We start from the raw sequence: 21,077 nt of genomic DNA, 5'->3' as shown, positions 1-21,077 counted from the left end.
TGCCATAGATCCTAACAGCTGGCAGTATGTAAATTATCCCAATTTGCTGCTTCTTGAGGTGAAAGGTTGTGTGTATTCGGGCTGATATAACTCCATTGCCACTTAATTGCCATTATAAATGCCCTCGAATTATAGAAACCAATATAAGCACCTTGATTTAAATATTTATTTGCAGAACCTTAAGTAAGAGCATTGAGCTTCACATTCAGCTTTGTGGGGTGAGCTGAAGGGGTACAAGTTCTCTGTAACTGCATGTCCTCTGTCTTCTGCCTTGAGACTGAAATGGTGGTTGTAGGTCCCAGAACTCCTGCCATGGCTGGGAAACAGGCCACCGCCCCTTGGAGGAGGAAAATGTATACGTTTGTAAAGAGGCCTTCTGGAACATAAAGAGCCCGGGATGCATTATGAAGGTGATGTGTGTGTCCCTAAGGACCAAACATCTCAGCGCTACCTGTTAGAATGAGAGACTGTGAGCGAAGGGTAGGCTGCGTCTTGCGTGTTGACTTACCTCCATGCTGAGCCAGAGCAGGACAAAGCAAGGACACCACCTTTGGTTCACTTCCTTTCTAAGGATTCGTTCCCTGATTTATTTGTTCCCAGTGAACCCAGACTGTGATCAGAATCACAAGCTCCTACTACATTCTTAGTTAAGAGCGAGGTCCAAGGGCACCCGGGGGGCTCAGTGGTTGAGCGTCTGCCTTCGGCTCAGGGCGTGACCCTAGGGTCCTGGGATCGAGTCCTGCATAGGGCTCCTTGCATGGAGCCTGACGTGGGACTTGATCCTGGGTCCCCAGGATCACGCCCTGGGCTGAAGGCGGCGCTAAACCGCTGAGCCACCCAGGCTGCCCTGGATGGAATCTTAAAAAAAAAAAAAAAAAAGAATGAGGTCCAGATTGGGTGCATGGATTTCTAGAGCTTTCCTCTCTACCTGGCAAATATACGATCATCACGTGGCTCTGTCAGGAGCCACTCAGCATGTATGTTGAGGAGTCTGTTTTTGCATTTGTTTAAATTATGCCATTTAATTCATCGGGTCAGCTCAGAACATTTTGAGCACCTACTACAACATGTAATGAACTTTGAAGCTGACAGAGGGGGAAAAGATGGCATGTTCTGTTTGACTACAGCTTTGCAAATAGAAAACAGTTCAGATCTTGAAATCGTACGGTCGTTATGCCATGAACTGTAGGAATCCATGGCAGAGAATATTCCAGCTAGAACTTTTGCTACATAAAATAAAAGTACATTCTTAAAATAAACGTAGTTAGACTTTATAACATTCTGTACCTACGCAGTGTTGACTTTCTTGATTTTCTAGTGGTCGCGTAAGATGACCTTCTTGCATCGGACTTGTTATACAGGTGGCGATGTGCCATCGCAACCAGACAGCTGAAGGACATTTCAGGGACTCCTGTCTCATCATCCTCATCAACTGGCATTTATTGAATCCAGGCACTATAAATAATATTTATATACTTTATATATAGTGAACTATGTGGGCATGTTTTCACGCGGATAATGTTGAGGCCATGTTTTTATATCTATAAGAAAAGAAGAGCTCCTACCTAATGGTTTTGAGACTCAAAAGGAATATAAAAACAACTCTGCAGCTCGCCCATGCTCGTGGAAAACTTCAGTCCTTAGGCAATGGGTGAAATGGGAAAGGCTTCCTCGGTCTGCTGCTAAATGTTCCCCAGTGTGGACTCGTTCATTCCAGGCAGAGGTACTAGAGTATTTAGAGAATCAGCTGTGACACCCAAAAGGACTAGCTCCTTTTACTTGGAAATTAGCAAATGGATGTACAACTTTTAATTATGCATAAATTTCAAACTTTCTATCAAAGTCAAATTGTGCTGATGTTAGTCAAATGTAATCTAGGCATTGATTCAAGAACCTGCTGATGGAGTAAAAAAAAAAATACATGTAAACTTGTTAACAAGAAGTACAATTATCTACATCTCAGCAAATAATGCCAGGGTGTCATGTAATATGCTGAGCTCAGGCAGCCCAGAGCCAATGAAGATCTCTTTCTTTTCTTCACCATTAATATTTACAGTTGGAAGCAATACATGGCTGCAATCTAAGTGCTGCACCTCAGAAGGGAGTTGTTGGCTTGATACCTTGTTTCCTGACACTGTGAAGCCCTGAAACCTCTCTCTTCTTAATCATCGCCTGATAACATTGTGTAAGAACCAGAGGGTGGCACACGGCTGGTTTACACCAGCAACAACCCTGGGAGATTTTCTGCATTGTTTAGTTATTTTACTTTCTTGGTAGACATGCTGGGGTGTTAAAAGCAGAGGACTGAAAGTTGTGAATTATGGGTCCTGTTCTTTGTTCTCCTGCTGATTTTTTCAAGGTCCAAGCAGGCACCGTTTATAGATACAGCGTACCTCCCAGACGCCTACTGTGTGCCAGGCACCTTCCCAGGGCTCATCAAGCCCTTCCACCCATCAGTCTCCTTTACTGAAGCTGATCCTCACATGCAGTCCTCAGAGAAAAATTAAACAGCCCTTGACAAACAGGGAAGCGTGGCTGGTTAGATAAGCATCGTATATAGTTAGAGACCCGAAAGGTAAAATAAGCATTATTATGCCACTCTCTGTGTGTAAATATGTCAACTGAAGGTAACACAGTTGAAATTGAGGGTGGAGTTGAGGTCCTGTCTGTATCTCGCCCTACCCAGAGTGCGTCTGTGCATCTCTGTACGAGCTCTGACGATTTGGATGCTAGGTCTGCTGCTTAAAAGCTGTGTGACTTTGGACAAATTGCTTAAATCATCTTTTGAATAAGGGCAATCATGTCTGCACCATTAGCTCGTTGCCAAGATTAAGAGGAGAGGCATATAAAATGCCGGGGACAGATTACATCTCCTGATTTTCATTTCTTTTTCTTTTTCCCCGTGTATCACCTTCTAGCTTCAAGGTAGTGTTTCCAGGTGATCCCATTGTAGAAAATGAATGGGGCACGGAGAGGCTGGATTGCCCAGGTGGAATGCACAAGCACCAAAGACCCCGCTGTCCCCTTCGAGGCAGAATTATGTATTTATTCTCCACGCCTGAGGCTAGGCAGAGAGCCCCAGCCAACGAATGTCAGTAAAAGATGCTCTGGAACCACTGGATGCAGGGCCGACGTGTCCGGCCCGCGGAAGATGCCTTCCGCTTGTCCTCGGGCCTCCCACCTGCGGGGGCGCTTGGCTGGGGGGCCGTGTTGTGGCTCCTTTTCTCTTCCCAAACTTGTAGCTGCTCCTCGCCTGGTTGAAGCGCAGCAGGTGGCTTCCTCTTACCCCCAGCGCCGCCTGCGGAGTGTCAGTGCATCCCGGGCACCCCGCTCGGCGGGAAGGACTGAGGCTGCGTGTCTAACCTGTGCTGTGCAAGCAGAATGACCCTGGAGAGAACATGAGTACGAAGCATGTTGGGAGGATTAGTACCCGGCCTCGTAAACAGAATCGGGGAGGGTTCTTCAGGCCTGGTGACTAAGCACGGCTTTCCTCCTGAGGCTCTTAACACAGTCCTGTCCCTGAGGACAAGTGATCTAAATGGTGATTGAATAGAAAAGTTACAGACCCAAGGGAAATATTTGTTTTTAAGCGGGGAAGAGGAGTGCTATTCTGGGGTATGGGAAAAAGAAGAGATGTACTGCACCGCAACCCTGAAGATGCTTCGTTTATAGTTTGAATTCTCAGTCCCCAGTCCCTTTGGGAGTTAGGAAAACAAAATCTCCTTTTGATTCAGATTATCTAATGGGAGGGATATTCTTCTGGCAATGACTTCAGAATTCCGAAAAAAAAACATGTATACCATTCCTGCGTCAATATGACACAGGATTTTGGGAAAATGCAGTAATCCACCAAGATTCTCCTGAAAGAAAAACAGCAAACCCTTACATTTTGAGAATATTGATAGTAAATTGTAGAAGTAAGATATAGGCAAACGTGTTAGCTGGGTTATGTCATTTCTTCTTTTTTTTAAAAAATTTTATTTTTTATTTATGATAGGCACACAGTGAGAGAGAGAGAGAGAGGCAGAGACACAGGCAGAGGGAGAAGCAGGCTCCATGCACCGGGAGCCCGACGTGGGATTCCATCCCGGGTCTCCAGGATCACGCCCTGGGCCAAAGGCAGGCGCTAAACCGCTGCGCCACCCAGGGATCCCTATGTCATTTCTTCTTAAATTGATCTATGAACTGGGTAGGAAGCAAAATTTGGTCTATTTTACTAATATGCTAAAAAAAAAAATCACTAGTAAGAGGAGTCTTCAAGTGATTTCTCCTTGGAGCATTTTGTAGGAAAGGAACAGACTACTTGGCATGTCCACGTCCTGCCTTTTCCCGGCAAGGATCTCCTAAAATATTATTTCAAAAGATAAAGCAGACATTTTTAATATTAAAATTAATGTATATACTTAGCCAAAGGTATAAAATAACCATCTCGGCTACGTTGTCTGATATAATTTTTATAGTAACCTGTCAAATTCTGTGCTGAATTTATACCTAGAGATAGGGCAATTTTAGTCTGACTATATTTTTTAACTAATAGGGAAATACTGTTAGACTTTTTGTCCCCGCCCACCCACCCCCCTACTCCCCCCCCCCCGCCAAAAAAAAGCTGGCTTTACCTTCTACTGTGCTAAGGAAACATATACTTTCCCCCAACTGTGTTCTTGGGCATTTAGGTGGACTGTTAACAAAGTCAAACCTAAGGCTTTCCTGTGTGTGTGTGTGTGTGTGTGTGTGTGTGTGTGTATTTTAATGTTGCCAACCTAATAACCTATAGACTTTTACCAAATGGCTCATTTGGAATTTGAAAGCCTGACTTCGGGAAGAATTCTTGATTTCTAAAACTAAATAGCATTTTAATATAAATCTGCATGATGTGAAGGTTCCTACCTTTGCAGGTTGTAAGATACCTTGGTGTTTTTAAGTTACTTCCAAACCCATAAATTTCGGTAATGCTCACTTTGGGATCTGACCAGTCTCAGTTCCACAGGACCCGTCTCTGGTTAGACACACCAAGTCTCCAACTGGTTTGGACAGAGAGGGCTGGGCAGGGAAAGGACTCCCGGTAACGCATACCCTGTGTCTTTCATCTCGCACCAGGCCGACTTGGAAACTCAAAGTCCAGTAATTTGATGTAAACCGACAATGACAATCGAAATGGCCACTTCTGAGATTATTTAAGAGAAGGCGCCGGGTATAGACATTCATCAATGAAACACTGGAAGAAAGGGTTTTTATTCCTAGGTTTGCTTTTTAAAATAAGAATAGAGTAAATGGCACAATAGATTATATAAACAAGGACTTCAATGACAGGCTGTCCAAGGGAGAGTAATATATTTTACGGGGGTGACTCGACGCCACACTTTATCACCCACACGAGGGGAAGCCGATTTTCGTTTGGTCAATAAAACAGAAGCTCCAGCGTCGGGCCCGGGCCCGGCGGACCGCGTGGTGGGGCCTGGATGCCGGGCGCCCCCGTGGGCTGGGGTGCAGCTGGGGCTGATGCTGCTGCCCAGGGGTGTCGGGTGTTTCGGTTCTGTCTACCTAGTCAACAGTGCTGCGGGGGGGTGGGGGGGTGCAGAGGGAAGGTGCATTTGGCCCTTCGTGCTCTGGTAACTCGGCGCAGGCCTGGGTGTAAGTGGAACTGGTTATTCCAGAGCTGGATTTACTGCCGTCTCCCAACTGTTGAAAATTGCACTCCGTGGGCTGCAAGGCAGGGGGGCCGGGGGCATCTCATTATAGGAGGCGAGGTTTCTCAGAGGCTGGACTCTCTCAGAGGCTGAGTTACTGAGGGGCTGACTTGAATGTGGACTTGGACCAAATAATTTTCTGATAAGTTGGCCATAAATCCTCAGTGAAATAAGCTTGGTGTTCTCAGCCTATCTATTGGCTTTTTGATCATTTTTATGGCTTTTCCTTTTGCCGGTCAAATTATCCTTATATGCTCCTAAAGCTCCTCTGACATGGATTAAGTCAACACAAACCAATAGACCTTCATTACTTTGGCAACTGGTTTTGATTTGGGGGCAATAAATACAATGACACAGACTAGATTACCCCGGCCAAAAGGATATGTGATAAGCCGTAAGGATGTCAGGGCCCCGGCGCTCTTTTTCCTGCATAATGTGAGAAAGAATTAATAGCAGCTTTTGGCCCAAACTGAAGATAGAAATCTGGTAGAGAAAAGAGCCCAAGTGCAGCTTCTAGGTCAAGAAGTGGGTCACGGGGAGGTCTGTGCACACCCGCCGGGGGCCTGGCGTTGTGCTGGGCGCTGGCAGGCAGGGCTCGGGCCAGATATAGGAGGAAGCTAACACATGATGTCATCCACGAGGGTCTTCTTGTCCAGGAGGGGAGATGAGACCATCAGTGGGAACGAGATTTACAGGGCGATAAATGTACAGAGAAGAGAGAAATTCAGTAAGCTCTGGAACGGCAGAGGAAGGGGTAGTGGAAGAAACGAGATCTACAAATTTGGGGTTTGGAGAGATTATTTGCATTATAAAAAATAGTTGAGAAATATTATTGTTCCAAGTTGTTTTGTTTTTTTTGGAGGGGCAGGGGTGGGGGGGAATTGAAACCTAAAGAAAATCAGGAAAAAAAAATAGCATAATGAACACATGTAGTCTTTACCCAAATTCAGTAATTTTTTTTTAACATTTGCTACCTGTGAATATACACAGTTTTTTTTTTTTTTTTTGGCTGCCTATTTAGAAAGTAGGTTGCAGGCATTCTAATATTTTATTGCTAACGATTTCACCAAGTATCTCGAAAGAAAAAGACCTCCTTCTACAGCCACAATACTGGTATCACATTTAAGAAATTCATTGTCATCCCGTGTTCAGCTTTCTCTAATTGTCTCAATAAAGTCCTTCCTTTATAGATTTTGTTTTCCATCCAGGATACAATCGATCGCATTTAGTTGCCAGGTGGTTGCTTTTTAGTATCTTTTAATCTCAAATCTCTCTGCCTTTTAAGTCATTTGCTAAATATTTTCTTGCCATTGAAATTCTGTATAAAATCAACTGACATCTTCATCAGTCACCTTCTCAAACTCACGATGGCAGAGATGGGGTATAAAGGAATCGAAACCCCTTTCTGCCCGATAAGCCCCTGGTTGATAAAGGCCTCTTGGCATAGAAATAGAAAGAGAAGTAGACATTCGAAGCTGGTACATTTTGAATAAGAGGTACAGGCCATGTGTGCTGGGGAATGACCAGCAGAGAACATACCTGAAACTGCGCCCGGGACGCTGGCCCCTGCTCCCCGGGGGGAGAGGAGACCGAGCTTCCTGGAAAGGAATCGAGGTGGCTTCCATGCCCGGGCTGGGCAAACGCTCTCCTGACAGAGGAGCCGCTGCTCCTCATTCTCCTTCTCCCTTCGAGACTCTACATAAGCACCTCGTTCTCCCTCAGGCGTCCTGGGCAAGAGCAAGTGTGCCAACATCCCCCCTGCCCTTCTCCTTCCCCTGCCACTGGATCATGGTGCTTCCTTCTGTCTTCAACACCTTTTTTCACCTCCACCTCCCAGGGCCCTCCTTTGAGAAATGTGGGGGCCGTCAGGAAGTCGCCCTCTTGCCCCTTTTCTTTTCTTTGCCCTCACCTGTAACATCACAGCTCTCTCATGGGCCTGTGGTTGTTGGGGTGGCTGCCCCAACCGCCAGGCCCTACCACTAAGTCCTGAGTTTTTTAAAGACAATGGCTGTGCCTTTGAACTCCATCTACCTAGGGCCTAACATGCTCCCTGAAGCTTTGCAGGCATTCAGTGAAAATCTATTGGCTGAGTGAATGGACCCGTGAACAGAGGAGTGAATGAAGAGCACCCCCAATCAGCTTTCTGGGCCAATTATACAGGACTCTTCTTACGACTGAAAACAATTTAATAGTGCATTGACTTGAGCAAGGAGCATTACAAGTGTGGAGTCAATAACGATTGATCAGCCCCTTTGTGCAAAACACTGCACTTTGTATTATTGAAATGTTCTGGAGGAAATAGGTGCTCATTCCTGAGAGTCCTAAGGGGAGGGACAGAATTTGGCCAAACCCACAATGAGCCATGTGAGCACATTCCCCTGCGCACTACAGGCCGTGGTCACCAGGTGCAGCTTGCTTCCCAGGTCTTTTTTTTCTCTCTCTTTTTAAAGATTTTATTTATTTATTCATGTGAGAGAGAGAGAGAGGCAGAGACATAGGCAAGGGGAGAAGCAGGCTCCATGTAGGGAGCTCGATGTGGAGCTCGATTCCAGGACCCTGGGGTCACGCCCTGGGCCGAAGGCAGATACTCAACCGCTGAGCCAGCCGGGCATCTCATATATTTTGTATTTTTTAAAAATGGTCTCTAGCAGCTGCTGCTTGGGCCCCAAAGGTTGATTTCATCCTGGCTCTGAGGAGCAGGAAAAGGTTAAAAAAAAAAAAAAAAAGATCATTTGTGGCGAATTTTGCATAAAGGAATAACATCCAGCTGCCTTCGTGGCCACACCGTGGCCAGGTGCCTGTCTTTCCTTCCCTGCCTCCCCACCCCCAGCGCCAGCGGCAGCACCCCAAGACGCTGCCCCCCATCGGGCAGGCACCGGGGGAGCCCCGGGCCAGGAGACAGAGGGAGCGAGGCAGAGAGGCACCTACGGCTCCACGGAGCTTCCGTCCCAGCAGGGGATGTGGACGTGCCCCAGCAGGTGGCGCAGGTCTGTGTTCGGGGCACACACGAAGCCGCTCGCGGGGGAGGGTGAGGGGCGGCCTCCCTGAGACCCCCCCCCCGGGCTGGGCCGCCCCAGGAGTGACAATACTGTGTGAGCGCAGCCCGGGCTGGCGTGAATGGCAGCTGTTATCTTTGAACAATAAATTCTCTCTCTCACACACACACATGAGAAAAGAAAAGAAGAGAGAGAAAAAAGAAAGAGAAAAGAAAGAAAAGAGAAAAGAAAGAAGAAAGAGAAATAAAGAGAAAAAAAGAAGAAAGAAGAGAAAGAAAGAAAAGGAAAAAAGAGAAAAAAGAGAAAGAAGAGAGAGAAAAAAGAAAAGAAAAAAAGAGAAAAAAGAAAAAGAAAAGAAAGAGAAAAGAAAGAAAGAAAGAAAAAGAGAGAAAGAAGAAAGAAGAGAGAAAAAAGAAGAGAGAAAAAAGAAAGAAAGAGAAAGAAAAAAGAAAGAGAAAAGAGAAAGGAAAAAGAAAGAGAAAGAAGAAAAGAAAGAAAGAAAGAAAGAAAGAAAGAAAGAAAGAAAGAAAGAAAGAAAGAAAGAAAAAGAAAAGAAAGAAAAGAAAAGAAAAAAGAAAACCGAATGCAGTCTTGACTGTGGGCGGCCGGGGTGCTGTTCTCGAACGAGATGGGGAGAGGCAAGGTTTTTCCCTGAAAACGATCCCATCCCTTACTCCCCCCATGAAGGGGAGAAAAATCGGAAGGCGGTGTCCCCAGACCTGAGCTCCCGACCGTCAGAGGCCTGGAGCGAGCGTTTAGAGACCTGAGGTTAGGAATGTGGGGCCCAAGGCCTGGAGCGAGCCAGCGGTTAGAGACCTGAGGTTAGGAATGCCGGGCCCAAGGCCTGGAGCCAGGGGTTAGAGACCTGAGGTTAGGAATGCCAGGCCCAAGGCCTGGAGCCAGCGGTTAGAGACCTCAGGTTAGGAATGCGGGGCCCAAGGCCTGCAGCGAGCCAGCGGTTAGAGACCTGAGGTTAGGAATGCCGGGCCCAAAGCCTGGAGCCAGCGGTTAGAGACCTAGGTTAGGAATGCGGGGCCCAAGGCCTGGAGCCAGGGGTTAGAGACCTGAGGTTAGGAATGCCGGGCCCAAGGCCTGGAGCCAGTGGTTAGAGACCTGAGGTTAGGAATGCCAGGCCCAAGGCCTGGAGCCAGCGGTTAGAGACCTCAGGTTAGGAATGCGGGGCCCAAGGCCTGCAGCAAGCCAGCGGTTAGAGACCTGAGGTTAGGAATGCCGGGCCCAAGGCCCGGGACGCTGGGACCGCGCTGCCCCGCGCACCACGCATCTCTACCCGCAGCGCATCTGCGCGCCGTGGGTGACCCAGAATTAGCCCCACAGCGCGGGACCGCGACCCTTCGTGATCAGTGTCCCGGGGGGTTCCCGGCTCAGAACCACCGAGCCCTCTCCCCGAAGGTCCAGGGGAGGGCCCCCGCGGTGCCAGGTGCCAGGGGGGAGGTGTCACCCAGCGCTAGAGCACCGGGCACGTAGCCGATGCTGGATCCACTGCCAGGGGCTCGTGTTTCTCCCATGTACCCACACCCCAGTTCCCCGCCGCAGTTCCAGACTCTTCCACAGGCCGGATCTGGAAGTCACTGGGGAAGATTCCCAGGCCCGTGCCTCCCCATGCTGTGCTCACTCGACTCTCATCTCAGTGGAGTTTCCAGGGCTGGTGGTGTGGACACCCCCGATCAGTGCGGGTGGAGGGGGTGATGGCTCGGTGAGAAAGGCTTCAGCCAGGGGCGGGGTGCAGGCTCGCCCCATCCCGGGGTTGGGGGGGCTGGGGCTCCCCGCTGGTTTGTGCCCAGTGAGCCCTAGGGAGGCACCAGTATGCCCAAGAGAAGCAGAGCCGCGCGGAGGCCCGAGCCACTCAGCCTGTGGCCTGGACACCTGGTGCCTCCTCTGTCCCCTGTGCCCTGCCCGCAGCCCTGACGGGGATCTATGACGCCCACCCTTTGCTCACGTTACCAAGCCTTGTATTCAGGGGTGACTCACCCCCGCCCCCGGATGTGCCAGGGCCCTTCCTGCGTGCTCTCCTTTGGCTCCCCAGGGCTCGATTTTACCCCCCTCCTAACTGTAAAGTGGACAGTGTATTTATGGTCGAAAATTGGCCGCTGCAGCAAGTTTAATTTCAAAAACAGAGTTCTGGCCTATATTCAAGATTACTATGGAAATGGCTGTTTCTAGCAACTCCCTGATAAGCTGCAGTTCAAGGACGCAAGTCTCCGTGGGAGGTTTTAACATCCACCAAATGGAAGACCTGCTTGTTGCAACAGTGATTCGCAAGAACTGCTCTCCTGGGTCTTAACCGTGGAATATCCTCTCTCTCTCTCTCTCATTCTCTCTCTCTCTCGTTTTTGTTTTTGTTTTTGCATGTGTGAGTTTGTGGGATGAGAGCTCCAGCAACGTCCTCAGTTTGCGTTGGCTGCAGGGTCGGGAGCTACATGTTCGAACCAGCCTTGCAAAGCCTCCTCCTCTCTCTGGTGCTTTTTCCCCTGACCGCTAACTCTCGAAGTCCCGCTCTTCCTTACCTGCCCACGGAACACAAACCGGCACAAGCCAGTTTCCAAAGCTCGCCTCCTGGAGCGGGACTGGGCCGGTGACCAGCGGGGACCCCCCAACAGCTCCAGGTCCCAACTCTGCACCTGCCGTGGGAGACCCGACTCCGGAAGCTTTCTGGGTGCTTCCCGGGAGGCGGGTATTTATTTATTTATTTATTATTTATTTATTTATTTATTTATTTATTTAATTTATTTTTTTATTGGATTTATTTAGATTTTATTTAAATTTTATTTTACATTTTATTCATGAGAGACAGAGAGAGAGAGAGAGAGAGGCAGAGACACAGGCAGAGGGAGAAGCAGGCCCCGTGGGGGAGCTCGACGCGGGACTCGATCCCGGGACCCGGGGTCACGCCCCGGGCTGCCCCGGGAGGCGGAGGCGGTGTAAGCCGGGAGCGTCCCCAGCAGCGGGGCCGCCGCGTTCACGGCCGACTTCGCCAAAGCCAGGCGGGGCGGAGCCAGGCGCTGGCAGGTGGCCCCGGCAGGTGGCCCTGGGGGTCCTGCTCTCCCGGAGCTGCGGGCCCTCCCTTGGACACGCGAGGTCAAGCGGAGAAACCCCAGGAGGTTCCCTGCCTTTCGCGGGCTCCTGCGGACGTGCGGGCGGTTCCCACGCTCTCCTCGGTGCTGTCACCCGCCCTAGACCCCGTGACAGGTGCTGAGGGCCGACGTGGCCCCGGTCTTCTCCTGGACAGGCCGCCCCATTCCGTGTCCTCCAGAGTTGGGGGAGCTGCTCCGTTGGGGCGGGGGCGAGCCCGACGGCCGGGGGGGCGGCGCCTCCCCAGCTCCTCGTGGGCGCCCCCGGGTGCCCGTGCACCGGCCCTCGCGCCCCCAGTCGGCCCGGGGACGGCGCCTCCCCGGCGGGCCCCAAGGCTGGGAGGTGTTCTGCGGCCCGAGCAGGCCCAGGGAGACGGGCGGGGGTGGGGGTGAGGGCGGGGGTGGGGGTGCACTGTGGGTGGCGACGAGAAGCGCCCCGGGGCAGCTGTGCGACCTGGCGGCGCTCGCGGCTGAGCAGCTGGCGGCCCGCGGCCCACGGGTCTGCTGCTCGCGGCCACCGCAGCTCCACCCGCGACCGTGTGTTAGCAGGTGCGCGTTCCCGCCCCCCGCGGAGGAAGCAACAGACTCGCTTTCAAGAATTTAAAACAGGGCGCCTGGGGGGCTCAGGGGCTGCCGTCTGCCTTGGGCTCACGGCGTGACCCGGTCCCGGATGGAGGCCCACGTCGGGCTCCCCCATGGAGCCCGCTTCTCCCTCTGCCTGGGTCTCTGCCTCTGTGTCTCTCACGAATAAATAAATAAAATCTTTTAAAAAGAGACAATTAAAAACGGGGGTGTGTGTGCCTGGGTGACTCGGTGGGTGTCACATCCAACACAGGGTTTGGGCTCAGGTTGCGATGTCTGTGGGATCCCGGCCCTGGGCCGGCTCTGCACTCAGCTCCGAGTCTGCTTGAGATGCTCTTTCTCTCCTTCTGCCTGTCCCGCCCTAAAATAAATAAATACTTTTTTTAAATAAATACATTTTTAAAAATAAAAATTCAAAAAGAAAAAAAAATCCTGTGGTTCCAGCATATTCCAGCACAGTCTCAAGTGAGAAGAATTGAAATATAAGGCTTGACAGTTCCACCTCCGAATTCCAGAGTGTACCCTGGCCTTGGGCCACACGGAGGCTACCGCCCGTCGGTGTTTCAGAATGAATCCTCTTGGGGAAAATAATAAATAAATAAAAAGGAACACCCATGTATCTTATTCTGCAAATACGGAATTCAAAGCAATTGCAGTTTCGACTAAGCGCAGGGAAGATACACATTTTAAGAAGATGCAAGCATAATAACTGAATAGGGCTTGTAAGGACGTCATTCAAAAAATAACCCTACACGAAGCGTGCAATGAATTGGGGGGTATCTCCGGGGAAGGAGGTTACTAGGGGGTGCAGCGCGAGGCCTCGGCCCCCCGGGCAGGTGCAGCGGCCCGAAGGTCGCAGCGGTGCTGTGTATTTTAAGCACAGCTGAGGAAGAGCAGAGCAAAAAGGACCTTCCAGCCACGGGGCCTCAAGCCACGGGCCCTCGGGAGGCGATTTCCAAACCCACCGCCCGGCGCAGCCTATTGCAGCGCCCGCTGCCCCGCTCCGGCCCGAGGTCGGCCGCCTGCTTCTTCAAGGCCTTCATCGCGGCTCGGGATCTGCAGCGTGGGGCTCGGGGTTGGCTCCCTTGGCCGTCCCCCCAGGTACTGAGGGGTGCAGGGTGAGCTTTCGGACGTCGGTGGAACCAGGAGGACGAGCCACGGCCCCTCGGACCCCACATGGCGACGACGGCCCGCGGGCCGGGCTCTGTGCGTTTGGCCTTCCTCTCCTGGCGCCTCCCACCTTCGACTCGCACAGGATTGTGCAAACCCCCCGATTTTATAGGTGATGCCGACGAGTGACGGGGCCAGGACGCGGCCTCTGGACGCTGGAGGCCAGGCCGTGGGCCGCGGGCCGCGAGGTGGCCGCGAGGTGGCCGCGAGGGGCCTGAACCTCGGGCCTCGACGGCGGGCTTCCCCTGGCACCACCGAGACCTCGCGGGCAGGGGGCAGGCGGCCGTCGGCCTCTGGTTTGGCCCGACTGAGCTGTCACAAGGACTCTGGGGCCTCCTCGGTCTCCTGCGAGGTGGCGGCCCCCTTAGTGGCCTCGGCCGCGGGCTGAGCGAGAAGGGCCCAGAAACCTTCGGGCAAGAGAAGCAAACCAGGCAGCCTGTGTCCTCTCTGGAGGCGCACACCCCCCACCTGGCGGGGGTGGGGAGCAGTCGTGTCCTCCTGAGGATGACAGTTTACGGGGCGGACGAAGACGAAGCCAGCAGCCAGGAACAAGGGGACAGGCCTCCGCCGCCCCGACAGTAGCAGGGGGTCTTGCTGGTGGGATTCCAGCTGGCCCTGTCAGGCTTTGACCTCTCAAGGCCAAGCCTATGGCTCCACTCATTTTTCCCAGGCCGCAGCTGTCTTTGCAGATAAAGGATGTAATGACTCTCGGAAGGGCCACACAGACTGGCGGGAGGAGGACTCGCCCTGTGGCGGGGGTAAACTATTTTGCCCCCCAAACTGCAGACTTCTGTGATTCTGAATTCTCTGTGTACTTGACTCCTAAGCTCCTCTAACTGAGGGACGTAAAGTGGTCACAAGCCAGGGTCTTTCAGAGCCACGTGAAAAGTGGAGACGGGAGCCGGATGGTTTCTATCTACTCACACAACATGCCTGAATGTTTTCTGAAACGAGTTTTTCCCAAACTGAGCTCAGCGTCTTCCTGCACAAACCTGTTCTCTCCTCCTACGTACCGCGTCCCCGTCCAGGATAGCCCCGTCTACGCGGTCATCTCATGTGGAAGCATCAGTCACCTTGTCTCTCCTCTGCTGTTGCCCAGCCTCACTCGGTCTGAGAGGGAGCAACTCTGCCTGAGAAATCCCCCTCAACCCTTCTTTCCCTTCAATCCCCCTTCCATTGGTAAATACATTGCTTGTCGTGACTAAGAAAATCAACTCCTATTTTCTCCTCGTTTCTTCCCCACTTTCACTGTCATCTTCCGTCACCCTGTAACCAGAGCCAAACTAATAAAATACAGATCAGATCACATGAGGCTACTGCTTAAACTCCTACGGTGCCCACCCCCACCCCACCCCCGCCACTGACTATGGGACAAAATCCGAATATCAGTGTGGTACTTAAATTTCTTATAAGATGAATCTACTTTATGGTTCTATCTCTTACCAACTTTTAAAATCCTTTCCCATTTCAAACACACGTATTCTTGGACCATATTTTTGGTCACATTGGATTTCTTACCGTTGCCCCAAACGCTAAGGACTTTAATGTTCCCTCGTCCTTTTTATTTCAAATTGTTCCATCCAAGTAGAAGTTCCTGCTTGAAATATTTGAATGTTCTCTCACCCTTCAAAGAACAATCACATTCCAATACGACTCCACCTGCACCCCAATAGGTTTGTTTGTGACACTATCATAATCTGTGTTTATAAAATATTCTGATCATTTGTGCATATGTGTATGTGTGTGTGGGGGGTTCCCTCCTCTTATCACAGAATCTGAGCTAAAATACCTAACTTTGTGTAGGAATTTTGGGGTTTTTTTTTTGCTTTTTTTTTCCTTTTCTTTTTCTTAGGTGTTATTTAAATTCTAGTTAGCTGACATACAGTGCAATTTGGGTCAAGAGTAGAATTCAGTGGTTCACCACTTACAACACCTTGGATTATCTTGGTATTTTCATTTCCTAGCTCGATAAAGTGCTCACGATAGATGGTCAATAGCGTTGAGTGAATGAGCAGAACTGGTAGGGAGCACAGCACTATGAAGAGATACGATATTAAATTAATTGTGTGACGGTGTAAGCCTTTGAACCAAAAAAGACTAAGGAGAGTGAAGATATATAAAACTCCTTAGGATGCTCAACTAAACCAAGATTCCATGTATCAGTAGCTTGGTTGGGTGATGGGGTCACAGAGAAAGCTAAATGAAAAGGGGACCTCGTTTAATCCCACTTTTACTGAGACCAAACTATTTCTTTGAAAATCGGTCAAAAAATTCATATAGTGGCTGCTTCCTACCTTCCACACCGCCCTGCACCTAAATCGCAGTCTCCTGTCACTCAGAGCTAGAAAGTGCTCAGCAAACCCAGGTGAACGAACATTAAAGAAACCTTTGTGTATGAGGAACAGCCCTGAGAGCCCAGGATCCAGCTCCTCCCAACGGGGCTCCACGTGCAGTTTTCTGTCTCTAGATGTTTGGTTCGACATCAAACGCCTATGGGTTTTTTGAGGTTTTTTTGTTTTTGTTTTTGTTTTTTTTACAACAATTCAGTTGTCACATCGAATCCAAATCAAAGCCAAGACTGTGGAAAGGGCCCGCGGGACTAGCACGTGCAGCTCCTCCACTGTCTCGGGATCTTTCCCAGGAGACCCAGATAATTTAATTTGCTTCTTTTCCAACAAAAACAAAAACAAAAAACAAAAAACAAAAAGCCCGTAAAATAACTATTCCTTCAATTCAAAACCAGAGCTTCCAGCAAGGGAGGGAAGATACGGTGAATAATGTGTGGGTGTAGACGGAGAACTCTCAGAGATAGACGGCGGGGGTCCTTAGGCCTTGGCGCGTGAGTGAGCCCCATCACGGAGATGAGGCCGCAGAGGGAATCGCGGATAGTTCGTGCCACACTTTCCGACTCTGGCCCTTGGCTGGTACAACCGTGGTCTGAAAGGCTGACTTCCCTTCCGTACCTTGGGCTTTGTCGGTACTGAGTGGCGCCGGCCTTGCGCTTGGTGTGCATCCCAGGGTAGCTCCAACGTCCTGAACGTTTACCTTTGCTCCCTAACTCCCCTCACGGTTGTTTCGATCCTTCCAGTTGGCAGATGACTTGATCTCGGACGTTTTCACCACCATTGGCTCGGTGACGACAGTCTTGTTGTTGATCCTCTTTCTGGCCGTGGTTGCTTCTGTGGTTGCCTCCAACAAAAGGGCAACTCAGGGAACCTACAGCCCCAGCCGTCAGGAAAAGGAGGGCTCTCGAGTGGAAATGTGGAGCATGAGGCCACCCCCCGCCCTGGAGAGGCTGATTTAGGAGCGTTGTCTCCTTGGGAAAGAGATCCGCACACTGCGAAGCTGAGGACTGCACCCGACTGTCTTTCCAACGTATCTGGACGTAGCAATTTACAACTGGGATTTCACAGAAACCCTGGGCAAGATTCCTTCGGCTGCCTTAAGGACTTGCGTGGTTCAACCCGACATCGTCGTTTCATTACATTAGCCAACCCCAGAACAATGTTTTCGCGCCAGTAATTTCAGCCTCATAATTAGCAAAAATACCTCCCAGAGGACAGTGTCTTCTGGGAAAGCCTCCAGTGCCTATCAGACTTTTTGCCCCTTGCAACCTGGGGACACCTTTCTTCGTTTGCCCATTAGCTGACAGTGTTTTTTTTTTTTTTTTTAATGCAAAAACTACAAAATGCAATTCTCACTCTTCTTATCATGTGGTGAAAGGTTTCAGTTGTACACCTATGATGAGATGCACACTTTTGCCTTTTAATCATGGACTCAAGAAAGCCCTGGGAATGATCTATGTTTAAAAAGTGACCCAATGTCAACTAATAAAAATGGAAATGTGGTCATTCTCCTTTTATGAGTATTTTTTGTATTTTGTGATATTACATGTGATCAAGGTAGCCTCTAGTTGCATTTGAGGAACCTTCTTAGAAGTTAGATCTTTTAACGACATCATCTCAAGCATTACATTAAAAGACGTTGTTTTCTACAAGGGGTAGCTTACAGTCAACCTATTTCCCTAGACATAAAATAAGATAAAAGGAAAACTCAAATTCTCAAACCTAGAAGACCGGACTCTTTCCTTCCAGCTGTTCTTTGGTAAGTCAGAGTCAGTGTCAGTGACATTGTCTAAAGGTGAGAAAGAACCCCAAAGTGAGGTGTATGCACTTTAAGGGGTAAATGTGTAAGACTATCTGTGGGGTACAGAGAGAAAAATACTAGAAAATACTAAAGATTTGGTTAGAATTGTATATATGTTTTAAAGTTAAAACATTAAGGTAGCATACAAATTAAAGTTTAAAATATACACAGTAAAATAGCATATGCATTTAAGATACATGTATATTTGGGATATATGCGCAAAAATTTTAATGACATGAATTTTAAAACCTGCTCTAGAGCAATCCATCCTCCTTGACTGCTGGAGGACATCCCTGGAGAAGTTCTCCCTCTCTCTTCCACGTCATCTGTTTTCCCACTGCTGGATCATCCCGACAGCACCAAACACGCGGTCAGGTTTCCTGTGATGTCAGGTTCTCTCCTGGGGCCCACTTCAGTTACTGTTCATTTCTTCCCCAGCCCTTTCAGCAAAACATCCCCCTAAGAGTTTTCTATACTCTTTGCCTCTCCTCCCTCTCCCTCATTCTCTCTTGAACTCAGACTAATCCGACTTTTCTCTGCACCCCGCTCCATGAAACAGCTCACGTCAGGGTTGCTGACGACCTCCACGCTGCCAAACACGGTGTTGGATCCTCAGTTCTCAGCTAACCTGCCCTCTCAGTAGCCTTTGAGACAATTGTCATTCCTGTCTGCAAATACTTTCCACCCAGCGAGACCCATTTCATCTTCATTGTCCCCATACTTCCCTGTCCAGCTTCTTTCCATCCTCCTTCATTACCCATCATCTTCCTGACCTTTGTGCAATTTTTTCCACAATGATTGTCACAACTTGTCAAATCATAGACATTTTTGGTCTCTACTTCCTCAAACTAGAATTTAAGTTACATGAAGACAAGAACTTCTTTTCTTTCACTGCCATATTCACCTAGAACAGGCCTAAAACGCAATCGATATTTTCTATTGTGAACAAACAATGAATCAATGTCGTACAAATTTGTACCTGACACCAGCAAATCCCCAGCTGCCCCAGATTAGCGTGGGCTCTCTTTGGATGGCAGCTCCGCGCTGCGGGCGCGGGGCGCGGGGCTCGGGGCTCGGGGCCCTGGGCGGGGTGTAGAGCGGCCCCAGCCGTGACTTGCTGCCCGGGTGGCCCGGCCGGGGCGGCCCCTGGGAGAAGCGCAGCAGGGGTGCGCTCACCGGTGACGGGAAGGCCTCAAGAGGCTGCCGCAAGGCCCCTGCGGTCCCAGCCAGGGCAAGGGAGGCAGGAGGTGACAAAGGACCAGCCCTGAAGTGGGCCGTCCAAGTCCAACCTGCCCCATCTCCCTTCCTGGCCTCACCACCCCGGCCACCAGGTGGTCTGGGCCCCGGGGGCGGGGGGGCAGGGTTCTGCGGCTCACCTGCCCAGGTGGGTCTGGGAGGCACCACCCCGGGAAGGTGGATGATGCTCCTGATCCTGAGGGTCCTGGAGGGAGCCCGCGGCCAGGCCGGTGGTTGCCCCGCGGAGGACCTACACCAGCTCTTCGACAGAGGAACTCCGGTCCCTCATTTTAAGAGCCTCTGGAGACAGAGAAACATGCGGTTTCAATTTCCGATCTGCCCCATTCAGGTGATGTAAACTTAGTCCAAAAAATGGGAACCACACTTCTGTCCCCTGGGCATATATGACAGTTCTTAGTGTCAAGCGCTTCGCTGTGGGCAGGCGCATGGGCGTGTGGGGTTCACTATTGTTATTCGGATAAGTGGGGCATTAGCAGGACGAGGGGCAGCTCCGTTTCTCCTGCCTTCTCCCCTGAACAGACCGCAGACCCTGGGGGTAACCGGTCGTCCTACCCTCCAGAACATCCATCCTCTGCTGCATTTGTAAACGAAGGGGCTTTGTGCAGAGCGAGTTTACTATTTCGCAGCCCGCCCGTGCCCCAGATGGCCCCCGAGGGCTCTCCCGGCCAAGTCACCTCGTCTATGAGACTGACATGAACCGCACATACTACTTGCATGTTCTCAACACCATATCAGAAAATAAATCAAAAGGTCTCAGGTCTCTCAGTCTCCCAAACAACTGATGATAAGAATATATTTTTTTAAAGTTTTGCTTTACAGAGATGACTTTTTGTTTTCTTTTTACCCAGGCTTTTAGGGATTACTCCTTAAGCCTTTTTTGTTAAGGAATCACAATCGTCTATAATCCCCAAGAGCAAGCAAGATTGACCCAGGTATTTTGATGTAAATCATCCTTTTAATGATTAGGGAGCCAACTTCACCTGGTTTTATGCTCTACAGGGGTATGATTCAAACCATGACACTTTTCCTTAATCCTGGAGTGAATATGACCTTTCACATTTTCAATCTGCTTCCAGCAAAAGTGCAACTTTACTGCTGTGCATTGCACCGAATAGTGATGACAAAAATGCATGTTTCCAATTTAAGCCCATTCTTCTGTGATTTGGTGCCCAGGTTTCACTTTACATGTTTCCAGAAACCCGGGAACAATTATCCATCAAATATATTTGGCAGTACTGGCCTAAGGACAGTTGCTTTAGGAACCAATCCCAGATTCTCCTAATATGTTGGGTGACAAGGTGACAATGTCCCCCTTGAAAACCACACCCAAATCCACATCTTCCAGCTCTAAGTGGAATATCCCTTGGAGGTGCTCATGGTTTACAGCTTGAGGCTTCAAAATCAGAGCTCATTCGGGGCTGAAATGAAGCAAACCCTTAGTGGATACGAGTATAGATGTTGTTAAAAGTCCCCAAATATAGGTGCTCCAGAAACCTGTTGCAACTCAGCTCTTCCTGTCACGGGTTTAGATGTGTCCATTCGATCAGTAATGTGCTCACCATCCAAAAGCCATTTATTGCTTGGGGCAGTGATCCACAAGATGACTTCCGGGTTGGTTTCCCCATAACAGAGAGAATTCAGAACACTTATTTTTCCTGCTTTTCTAAAGAAGGAAGGAAGGAAGGAAGGAAGGAAGGAAGGAAGGAAGGAAGGAAGGAAGGAAGGAAGGGAGGAAAAGAAGAAAGAAAGAAAGAAAGAAAGAAAGAAAGAAAGAAAGAAAGAAAGAAAGAAAGAAAGAAAGAAAGAAAGAAGAAAGAAAAGAGGAAGAAAGAAAAAGAAAGAAGAAAGAAGAAAGAAAGAAAAGAAAAGAAAAGAAAAGAGAAATGCTCTCCGTTTGAACAATTTGGAAAAAATTAATTTTGCAAAAAGATAAAAAAACTAAACACTAACCACCAAGTGTAGGTTCAATTTGAAAATATCCTGTCATGTGGAAAAATTCAGTTAAGTCTTCCTCTTAAACAGTTTCTTTTATAGAGATCCTAAAATTATTAGGTCTCTGAGGTCCAGAATATAGACATCCTCATGGGAACTCAAGCTCACATCTCCTAACATCTCCTAGTCTGTTATTTTTCTAATGCATTGATATTTCA

At 49.4% G+C, this 21,077-nt stretch overlaps 1 protein-coding gene across 1 annotated transcript in view; it reads left to right on the top strand.

Moving 5' to 3' along the window:
* CRB1 (crumbs cell polarity complex component 1) overlaps nucleotides 1-17,375 on the top strand; it is a 213,077-nt gene extending 195,702 nt beyond the window's left edge. Inside the window, exon 12 of the mRNA XM_025429725.3 lies at nucleotides 16,613-17,375. Coding sequence (XP_025285510.3) covers nucleotides 16,613-16,828 — 216 coding nt within the window. The 3' untranslated portion in view covers nucleotides 16,829-17,375. The remainder of the gene's footprint in view (nucleotides 1-16,612) is intronic.
* Nucleotides 17,376-21,077: the final 3,702 nt, after the last annotated feature.

This window comes from Canis lupus, chromosome 7, assembly GCF_003254725.2.
Source record: "Canis lupus dingo isolate Sandy chromosome 7, ASM325472v2, whole genome shotgun sequence".
Taxonomy (NCBI): domain Eukaryota; kingdom Metazoa; phylum Chordata; class Mammalia; order Carnivora; family Canidae; genus Canis; species Canis lupus.
Note: the sequence above shows the minus strand (reverse complement) of the source record. Positions and strands in the feature narration are given on the sequence as shown.